At 36.9% G+C, this 10,971-nt stretch overlaps 2 protein-coding genes across 5 annotated transcripts in view; both read right to left on the bottom strand.

Moving 5' to 3' along the window:
* The window catches only part of LOC107661474 (tyrosine-protein kinase CSK-like), a 35,364-nt gene extending 32,794 nt beyond the window's left edge, over positions 1-2,570 (bottom strand). For both annotated transcript variants that reach the window (XM_016451083.1, XM_016451084.1), the window contains exon 1: positions 2,068-2,570. The gene's annotated coding sequence lies outside the window, so the exon portion shown is untranslated. The remainder of the gene's footprint in view (positions 1-2,067) is intronic.
* A 1,690-nt stretch (positions 2,571-4,260) lies between these two features.
* Positions 4,261-10,284, bottom strand: LOC107661473 (enhancer of mRNA-decapping protein 3-like). 3 transcript variants are annotated; one of them, XM_016451080.1, is made up of 7 exons: positions 10,133-10,284; positions 9,767-9,939; positions 9,200-9,495; positions 7,329-7,673; positions 7,103-7,256; positions 6,803-7,020; positions 4,261-5,816 (listed from the first exon to the last, which is right to left on the bottom strand). In XM_016451080.1, exons 2-7 carry the CDS (start codon positions 9,928-9,930, stop codon positions 5,482-5,484), a joined length of 1,512 nt encoding a protein of 503 aa, XP_016306566.1. In that variant the 5' UTR covers positions 9,931-9,939; positions 10,133-10,284; the 3' UTR covers positions 4,261-5,481. The 3 variants fall into 3 exon arrangements, with proteins under 3 accessions (XP_016306566.1, XP_016306568.1, XP_016306567.1); XM_016451082.1 differs by having other exon boundaries at positions 9,266-9,495; XM_016451081.1 differs by having other exon boundaries at positions 10,179-10,284.
* Positions 10,285-10,971: the final 687 nt, after the last annotated feature.

Raw genomic sequence — 10,971 nt, 5'->3', positions numbered from 1 at the left:
TGTGTGTGTATGTGTTACGATATAACGAGGTCATATTCAGAAACCAATGAAACCGAAACCAAATGTTGAAAAATGTTGAAGTGAAGTAAACAGAAGAGAATGACAAAATAACAATCCACATAACAGAACATAAACCTGACAATAAGATTGTTAGGCTATTGTTAGCCTATATGTATAACAGTTCGTTCTGATCCTCGAATCCGACTGGACAAGAGACTTTCTATTGATATTTCCACCTGCGCGCGTTCTAGACGGGCTGTCAGTCAGTGCAGTTACAGTGTTGCGCCACAAGGTGGTGGAAAGGGACTATCTTTGAGCGAGTCTTTAAAGCGTTCATTAAACTACACGGTCAAAAACGCTGATTCATTCAAAGAGAGACAAAATGAAAAACGCTGTTGAAATCATTTTAACTTTGAGCGCCACGTTAGAAGGCTCAGCTGACCAATGCGTCGATGCTAAGACAGAGATTTGGCTTTCCTTGGACATGACAACCTATTTTCACAAATATATATGACTCACAAGTAATTGCACATGCTCAGTTTATCTCTCTCTCATTCGTTGTCTGTTTAGGCTTGTTAGTGCAAATCTACGGAGCCTCAGTACAAATCAGCATGGTACTCATTATGTTATTACTAACTTATTTAATATTCAGTACACATGCACGAAGTGTAAAACGAGAAGGGCATAACCCTATGAAAAAAGAAAACACGCAAAAATCGCGGTTGCTGCGATTACAAAACATTATACTCACTTCTGTAGATGAGGCTGGATCATGAATGATTCGCGCGAACGGGGGAGATCGGGGGAGCAGTCCCTTCAAAAACAAATGTAATCCGCTGCGAGTTCAGCAGTTCAGATGTCGGGAGTAAATGACGTCACACAGACAGGCATCTGAGATCGGCTCGATTTCAGACTCTGGCTCCAAACGAATCTCTACGGCGCAGACTTGGGCTCCAAATGACATCATTTACTCAAGATGGCAGCGGCCATACTGAGATGCTTTGGCTTCCCTTTATCTAAAGTGGAAGGAATAGGAGACGAGTCATCCATCTTTTTTTACAGTCTATGGTAGCATCCTATGACCCCTTTAAGTAATTAGATATATAATGTATATAATAACCTGGGTACATAGGCATGCAATTACCAACACCTTATTATAGAATAAAAGTATTTTTATGAAATTTTTACTGTCATATGCATGACAGTCCACATTCATTTTCATTATGTGAAAAACAAGAGTGGTCTGGATATTCTTTAAAAAAAAAAATATATATATATATAACAATAAAAAAATAATAAAGAGAAGGTTTGAAACATGACCGTAACAATTTGGGGAACAGGTCCTTTGAAATCTGCTCTTTAGCAGGAGGAAGTGACCTTTGGATTTCAACCTTTCTAAATCCATCTCATTAATATTAATGAAGGCAAAAAAAAAACAAAACACTGAGGCCTTTCTACTATGATTTGAATAACTGCCCTTTCAACATAGGATTTTTTTCTCCTTCAAATATCATGTAACCATTCTAGGATTGGTTACAAGTGACTGAGCTGTATGTGTTTACTAGTAAATAAGTGTATAATTTCATGCTACCCAGGAGTTCATAACAGCCCAAAAAATGAGTGTCTGCCACCAAAACCCCATTTCAGTAATTTACAGACCAGTCCCACATTCAGATGTTATTAAACACTCACGAAACCATGACAACATAACAGTCCCAGAATGATGCTGATGGAGAACAGCACTGCTGATCCAATCAGGACTGGCAATGAGACAATGCGTCTCAAACTGGGACTAGTCCATTATGCACCATCCAATGCATTTTACAATGCATCTTGCACACATGCTTTAAGATGATTAACAAATCATGATGGACCTCCAAGACACGTTTTATCTCAAGCAGGGGCCTCAAGTGGCTCTTATTTGGACAGCTGGGAAGCAGACCATCGCATTCAGATTCAAAAACACAATGCACCCATTCTTAGACATGCAGAAGGATGAAAGAAGCAGATGGGTGGTTAAGAACAAGCTATAAAATTGGCACAATAATACATAAGACATAACAGTACCTATGTGTTCTGTAGATGATCAGCCCTTGGTGTCCAAATGCTTTAAAGTTGAGATGTTTTAGACTTGTCCACTTAGTCCATGTGTGGGTCAAACCCACTAGATTGTATCAACAGAAGATAACGTTATACAAGTGGTCATTTACACATTCAGCAAAATAGATCTTCCGGAGAGCATTCCTTTAACATCAATGCAGACAAAAGATGATCGGCTCGTCCGTGCGTACAAATATAGCCCCAAAAACCGTAAAGACAGCGGCGACTTCAATTTTAAAAACACAACGCGCGAGGAAACAAGCGGTTCGGCTTAAAAAACACAACTGTTGCAGCGTTTCACAGACCGGAGAAGTCGCTAAACAGTAAGCCGCCTGAAGTGAGCAGTTTTTAAGCGTTACGGAAGCGCAGCACACCCAGGGGCTACAGCTGTCTTTTACACACACACACACACACACACACATACAGGCCCTTGAAAAGGAAACGCACTTCTTCAGACAGCCCAGTGCGTAGTGCGCATGCGTCTCACCGGTGCGCGAATGTATTAATTCTACTACGGCGAAGGCTTGGCTTATGAATATTAATTAGGTGACGAGACGTGATTTGTTGAACGCAATACGTTGGTAGGTTGCTGGCCAATGTCTGTTATAATGACGTCTCGTTAATATGGATGAGATTGCGTAAATGGGCTCTCCAGGAAGGTTACCAAGCAACCTAATTAATATTTATGAGCAGCCTTTTCCGTGGTAGGATTCGTAATTTCGCATTTGGAGACAGGAACGACAGTACGCGCTTTTAAAGGGAATTGCAACGATAAAAACATTCACACATTAAATTAAATAATAATCAAGAAAAATGTATGTTCGTATTGTATTTTTATGGAATTTTGTCAAGTGGAAAGAGATTCAATTAACTGTAAATAAAACAACAACAGTCATAAAGTTATGTTTCCATTCTCTTTATTTATTCAGTCCTTACACTTCAAAGTTGCCAATGTTAAGCATGTAAGGTTTCCAGTGATATCAGAACTATGAGATATGTCACTAATTCACAATTAATGGTAACAATGTTGTTGTCTAAACCAGTATTGAATCGTGTTTCACCTTATACAACAGGTGCAGAGATAAATTATAAAATTATGCAATGCTAATAACCTTTATCTCATGCTTTTGTAAAGAAAAAGGCGCAAGAATGGAAACCTGTGGAAAGAAACCAAAAAGTAGCTTTCAACTTTTGATACTGAACAAATCCCCCTCAAACCTTCAGAGGCATGTTTGATTACATCACCGTGGGGGGGCCACACAAATGAACGTCACCAGATAACAACAAAACTTTTTCACAATTTTTTTTAAATTGCTCAACAAGAGTTTGGTCAGATTTTAGAAGCAAACTCCTACAGAGGAATGATTTATATCAAACTGCATTTTACCATACATGCAAGCACATGTAGTGCTTCGGTATCAAACAATATTCAACTGAATATTACGACTGGGCTCTGTAGCTATTCTCAATTAGAACCAATTTGTTTTGTTTTTTGCAAACCAAATGGAAAAAAAAATTGTACAGCAGTAATATTTTTAATCTCAAGTAACAAGTCGTAAAATCCAGCAAGTGATTTTAGCACCATTTTTAAGCTCTTTTAGTGCTGTATTTGCTGTATTATTAGACATAAATGTTCTCCTATCTGTATTTATACACTATAAGATAGACCTTTGCTATTCTTTGACAGTGCAGTCTCATTAGCATCATTAACTTAGTAATGCTTTTAATAACGGCCTCCCATTCAATCTTTGTTTTTAAACTCAAAAGCTAATTTCAAGGAGCCAAATGGCTCTCCAGAGGCTTCACCAATGACCTTACAGACACAAACATCAACAGTGAAAAGAAAAGGGGAAAAAAAGCCAAGAATTCACATTTTATAATTTCCCCATGACTGAGAAAAGGTGATGTGTAAGGTCTGTTGGTTTCTAGTTTATCTAAACACTTGTGACAAGAAAAATTAAACATCTGGGGCGGTCAACTTCAGTGAGGTCAGCCCTAGATTGCTAGATAGCTTAACTAACGTAAAAAAAAAAAAAAAAAAAGCGCTTAAATCAAATTCAGAAGACGTCACAATAGAGCTTAAATGAAAAAACAATTAGTAAAAAAGTAAATTAGTCTGATGAAAGCAGTACATTATTTCCTGGTGTCAGTTTAAGTTCATTATTGTTGCATATGGATCTTTTATAGAGGATTTGCGTGTCACAAGTGCCTCTCATTTTAACTGTGAAGGCATACGGTAATCTGCAGATTCAAACAAATATTTCAACTGTCCTTATCAGTGCTTTTGAAAAACTCATTCATTACCCAAAAGAACTGAGTGTGCAGCACACACTGACCTTTTGCTTTGTAATGGGTTTGTGCGCATAATAATACAACCTGTAAGAAAATCACGAATCGATTTATTGCAGGTTTATTGCAACACATGGAGCATCTTTCTTAATAAAAGATCCTTGTTTGATCTAACCAAACAAGCCATGCTGACTCAATATGAAACCCATTTGAAACAGGATTTCATAAGCTGCTTATTTTTGAGCACTGAGAACTGAAACTAATGGAAATGCAGTAAAGCACAGCAATGAATTTTAGCGTAAGAAAACTGGTGGTATTGGCCAACGACTGCTTAAAATGGTCAGTATTGGTCCAATAGCAACCAATATCACAAACTAGTTTTTTTAGTACACTTATCTTACCATTCAAGAGTGCAACAATTTATCACTGATAAGATCCCAGTCAATCTGTCATATTTCTGGGCTTGGTCAACAAAGCAAATAACACTTTGCAAGTAATTTTGCATGCAATAAACTGCCATAATCTCAGTGCCTTAACACTGACTTTGATCAATCTGGCACAATAAGGAAAAAAAGGGGGGAAAAAGATGAAACCCCCATCTAATGCACATTTTCTATGGGAAAAATTAAAGTCAGCATATGCGATTATGAACTAAAAGCGAATTCTTCCATTTGAGATTAAATAAGATTCAAAAATGCCGTAAGACCAATCAAGTCGCATTAAGTGTAAGCCAGTTGCTATTTTTGTGGCATAACTGCACATTTAATGGGTTATGAAAGTTGCCTCACCCCCAAAAGAATCAGCCTTGTGTATTAAAACGGCTGTTTGAAAGATTATTGTAAGACTGCTAGAATGCATCAGATGGCGAGTATACTGATGTTGGTTCTGCTTTTAACATATCAGGTTTGTCACAAGAGCTGGTATCATTTCCGTCACTTCCCTTTGATGGGAATCATCACAGAAGTATAGAAGAACTTGAGAGAAATACAGACTGAGAAGTTCCAGTTCTGCTGCAACATTCAAACCGAGGTCCATTCATTCTTAAAATCTTTAAGGCAGGTTCAGTGAGCCTTGACCGTGAAAGTCAACGGCTTATTCGGAGTGCAGCGGGATGACGAATTTACATCCGAAGGGGGAGTGGTATTTGATCCCCACTTCCTGGAACACCTGTCGGGGAATGCCAATGTCACACAGGTAGACTCGGCCGGCGCCGTCGGACAGAGGCAGCGGGAGGCCCAGGGAAAGTGACCATTTTGCTTCCACGGCATGTGCCTGTCCACTTACTGGAGGGTCGATGCTTAGTACCGGGGCTCGGTTCTGGTTGGCCCAGTCGGCGGCAGCCTTGTACCAGGGCTGCTCCCTCAAGAATCCGTTTTCATGCGAATCCAGGCAGTTTATGACCAGGTCAACTGGCGTCTCGGGCAAGTCTGAGGGTGAAATTTCATTTTGCGGATAAGACTAATGCAGTTTAATTTTTAACACAGATGCCATTTATGTATCATACACCTCCACTGGCTTTCAGAAGTGTTCTGGTATATTACGTGAGGAGGGTGGGTGGGTACAAAGTTAAACATGTTTTTGCAATTCAGGGTGGAAGTTTCCAGGACTTTCGAAGCCCATCTAAACAAAGCATTCAGGTGGGTGTGTTAGGAAGATATGTGACAAACAGAAACCATGCAACCATGGGGTGGGGGGGGGAATCAACTGGATTAGTGATCCAATCACAAGTGGTCAGGTTGACTAGGGGTGTGCAATATTAAAATTCTAGATAATAGGATAAGCTGATTATTATTTTCATTTTATAGCTGATAACTGTTAAATAAACAATATTAAAATTGTATACTCTTTTGTCTTAAAAAATTACAAATAACACTAGCATTTAAAATCAATCAATTTATATATAATATTACACTGAAGATTACATTTTTTGTATTTTTAAAGATTAACTTTTTTAACTTATTTGTAATTAAAATTACAAACAACACTAGCATTTAAAATTAATCAATTTATATATAATATTACACTGAAGATTAAATTTTTTGTATTTTTAAAGATTAACTTTTGAATTAAATATTTTTATATTTTTATATTTGATTACTTCATACAATGCTACATGCATTGTATGAAGTAATCAAATATACAAAAACACTGCATATTCTTCACTGTGTAAATTAAATATTTCTTCTTATTAAAGTTACAAAAGTGATTTAGCCCAGATCCAATATACTGTTACACATGTGTTAAGCTTAAAATGCGTCCAAACGAGACGAGTCAAAAATCTCTATTAGTTGACAAATCTCTACTGGTTAATTGTGTCTACCAATATATCGCCCACCCCTAATAGTTATAAATGTCAAAATGTATACGGTTGTATCATGAATGATTATTAAATATTGATGCAATAGTGTCACACCTTTCACATTAGAAACCAGTTTGCCTCCCGTCTTCCCAAAAAGTGCAAGTTCACTGGTGATGGCCTCCAACATCTTAACGAAGTTTGGCAGGAAAAGGATGACCTCCACTTCATGGTTGGCCAAGTGTCGGCCACAGCTGATGCCCTGAGCGCCCTGGACATGTGGTCCACACAGCAGGGCCACCGTGGGCCGCTGATGTACATTCTTTGGGGTAAGTCTACGAGAAGAACCAGACCAATGACAACCAGACGTGCTGAAGGTATTTTTGATTATGCAATTTCTGTTAAAGCCCCACAAACCTGTTCGGGCCTCCAAGTAGCGTGAGGGCCATCTGACTTGCACATATGCCCGTCATCTCAAGCCTGCGCTCCAGAGAGAGACCATGACTTTCTGCCGCAGCTAATAAACGCTTGTGCAACTCGAAAGAGATGCTGGGTACCACCAGCCCTGAGTCTGGGAGAAACGGCATAAATTAAGGCAAAAATAAGAGAAATTATTAAAAATATCACGAGGTCAGATTCTTACCAGTGCTATATTCTTTTGTTCCATTCTGTGGAACCATGATCTGTCTGTAGACGACGGGTTTGGCCTCTAAGATGTTCTCGTCATGCCGGTATCGTGATGGCGTTTGCTCTCCAGGCGTTCCTCGAGATCTCGCGCCATTGCCTCGGCGTTCTGACGAATCGATCTGCGAGAACACCGCAGCCTTGTCGAACAGCGCCAGGTTCCCCTCAAAATCAAAGTCCTCATCGGGAACATCGTCCATACCGTCTCCAAAACATTCGTCGTCTTTGTTCTTCATATGACCTCCGTTCTTCAACCCATTCTTTTTGGGTGTGGCCTGATTTGGACCTCTGCAACTAGACGACCCTACAAACAGTTAAAAAGGGCATTAGTTAATAAAATCTCTTTCCACTTTTCATAGACCACATTCCTGCTGTTTTTATCCAATTTAACATGACTATAAAATAATAATCACGATTTTATTGTGAGTTTTATGAAACAGAAACATTACACAAAATAAGATTGTAATACTACTTTAAAACTAAACACTGTAAAAAATTAATTTAAATGTAATATCTTTTTTTAATTAATATTAATAATATTTATGCGTTTCTTTGATGGTTTGTCATCAAAACCAATAAAGCATTTAACTAAACCATGTAAAATGAAATGATTTTATTTTAAAAACCTTTTTTTTGTTTTTTTGTTTTACAGTGGATTGTTTTAAGAGTAACATTTAATTTTTTTATATTCTTATAAATAATAATAAAAATAATAAGCATTGTTATTATTTTAAGTATTATTAATAAGTAATCAAATTTATATTTAATAACCACATTTGAGCCAAATTGCGGAACTCTACAAACAAGCACAGCAAACCTTTTTATTTTTTTTGTAATTGCATTTTAAATTGCAATTTCCCAAATACACCTAAATAATAATATATATAGAAAACATACAGTGGGTAAAATAAGTATTGAACATGTCACCATTTTTCTCAGTAAATGTATTTCTAAAGGTGCTGTTGACATGAAATTTTCACCAGATGTCGTTAACAACCCAAGTAATCCATACATACAAGAAAACAATACAAATAAGTTCAGAAATTAATTTATGTGTAATAAAATGGAATGGCACAGAGAAAAAGTATTGAACACGCTTACTGAAATGTATTTAATACTTTGTACAAAAGCCTTTGTTGTTAATAACAGCTTCAAGACGCCTCCTGTATGGAGAAACTAGTCGCATGAATTGCTCAGGTGTGATTTTGGCCCATTCTTCCACACAAACAGTCTTCAAATCTTGAAGGTTCTGTGGGCCTCTTCAATGATCTCTAACCTTTAGTTCTTATTTTCTATTGGATTCAAGTCAGGTGATTGGTTGGGCCATTCTAGCAGCTTTATTTTCTTTCTCTGAAACCAACTGAGAGTTTCCTTGGCTGTGTTTGGGATCTTTGTCTTGCTGAAATGTCCAGCCTTGTTTCATCTTCATCATTCTGGTACTGTAGGTGTTGGGACTAAACCAGCTAATATTAATTTCCCCTGACAAAGGGCAGGATTGCTTTCTAATTACTGATAGATTTCAGCTGGTGTCTTGGCTTTTCATGTCTTTTTGCACCCCCCTTTCTTCATGTGTTCAATACTTTTTCCCTGTGTCATTCTACTTTATTACACAGAACTTAATTTCTGAACTTATTTGTTTTGTTTTCTTTGTATGGATGGATTACTTGGGTTGTTACTGACATCTGGTGAAAATTTCATGTCAACAGCACCTTTAGAAATATATTTACTGAGAAAAATGGTGACGTGTTCAATAATTATGTTACCCGCTGTATATATAAAAGTTATAATCTGAAAGATTAGGTTCAATATCCAGTGACACAGAAGACTCACAGGAGTTGTGTCTTCGTCTAAAGCCTTTACTTTGGACAGCCATGTCCATGTGACGTTCACCGTAACTTTTTGAGTAGTGTGGCACTGGAGACATCCCTCCTTCCTGCGTTTTGGGTTCAGTTTTATTAGGTACCATCACAGGAGTGCTATTGACCGGGGCGCCACCACCACCACCCTTATCCTTGCGTCCGCCATGCGGAGTCAATGTGGAGTTGGTGTCTGGACCATTCTGCTTTGGGACTTCAGTGGAGCTCTTACGGATCTCCAGGATTTTGAGATCTTTAATGTCCATGGCACTGTGTATTAGAAAAGAAGATTGTTATGGTATAGTAAACAATAGTATTTGGTCTCGAAATTCTGAGTATTCTGTATTATATTGTTGTATCAAGACTGTTTAACAACATAATATTTTGACTTTAGAGTACATAAGTGGACTTTATACAACAACAATGTAGAATATGACCAATGAGACAAAATGGTCTGTCTTAAAATCATTCATAAAGGATCAAAAACAGACACCACAATGATAAACAGTGACCCTTCAAGGATCTTCATTTTATTATTTACCTAAAGGTGACCTCAGGCACAGTGCACTTGACTCCATTGTGGAAGGGATGTCTGAGAGAGATGGTCTGGCTGGTCTGATCTACTGAAGATACTTCTCCTTGATACACTCCTAAAGTTGGTCCACAGTGGATAGAAACAAGACAGCCAATCCAGTCTGCAGCCATTCTGACCAGCTGAAATGAGATAAAACATTTCTTTATGACACTTTTATATTGAAACATAACTTAAAAAAGTTATTTGTGAGGGAAAACATTAATATGTGGAAAATTACGGCGAGATAAATCGAGAATTAAACGTTAGATGGGAAGATGCTAATGTTAGCCAGCTCGATGTAACGTTACAGGACGCAACGGCTTTTTAACCTACTTTTTTCGTCGTCGGTCAAATAAAACTTGTAAAATGAGTTCCTCACCTCTTATCAAAAGTAAATACGTTAAATAACACAAATAACTGGTAAACTGTGATATATTGTTAATTAACTCTTCTGAAGAGCTCGAATGCGTGAAAGGCTTCTTCTATTATTTATGATTCACTGAGCGAGTATCAGTTTTGAATGTTTACTGCCACTTACTGGATTACCGCGGAAGTACATTGAGTTGCAGGCAGAGGTGTAAAATTAAAAATCTTAAATTAAGCAATTATTAATATTAATGCATATTTTTATATTTTCATTAATATTTTTTATAATGTGTAATTATGAAATGTTTATTATTTTAGAATTTTATATAATTACAATATTATTAATTGCAATCAATATCTGCAATATTGTATCGATTTAATATTCATTTATTATTAAATAATATTAATATAATATTTAATAATATTATTATTAAATTATCCAATATTCACTACCGGGAGCTTTTGTTTACATTTTTTAATGGAAATACACTTTTAATCTGCATATATATATATATGTGACCCTGGACCACAAAACCAGTCTTAAGTCGCTGGGGTATATTTGCAGCAATAGCCAACTATACATTGGATGGGTCAAAATTATACATTTTTCTTTTACGCCAAAAATGATTAGGATGTTAAGTAAAGATCATGTTCCATGGAGATATTTTGTAAATTTCTTAAAATAAATATATCAAAACTTAATTTTTGATTAGTAATATGCATTTCTAGGAACTTCATTTGGACAACTTTAAAGGTGATTTTCTCAATATTTAGATTTTTTTGCACCCTCAGATTCCAGATTTTCA

Source organism: Sinocyclocheilus anshuiensis, unplaced genomic scaffold (assembly GCF_001515605.1).
Source record: "Sinocyclocheilus anshuiensis isolate Anshui unplaced genomic scaffold, SAMN03320099.WGS_v1.1 scaffold491, whole genome shotgun sequence".
NCBI classification, from domain to species: Eukaryota; Metazoa; Chordata; class Actinopteri; order Cypriniformes; family Cyprinidae; genus Sinocyclocheilus; species Sinocyclocheilus anshuiensis.
Note: the sequence above shows the minus strand (reverse complement) of the source record. Positions and strands in the feature narration are given on the sequence as shown.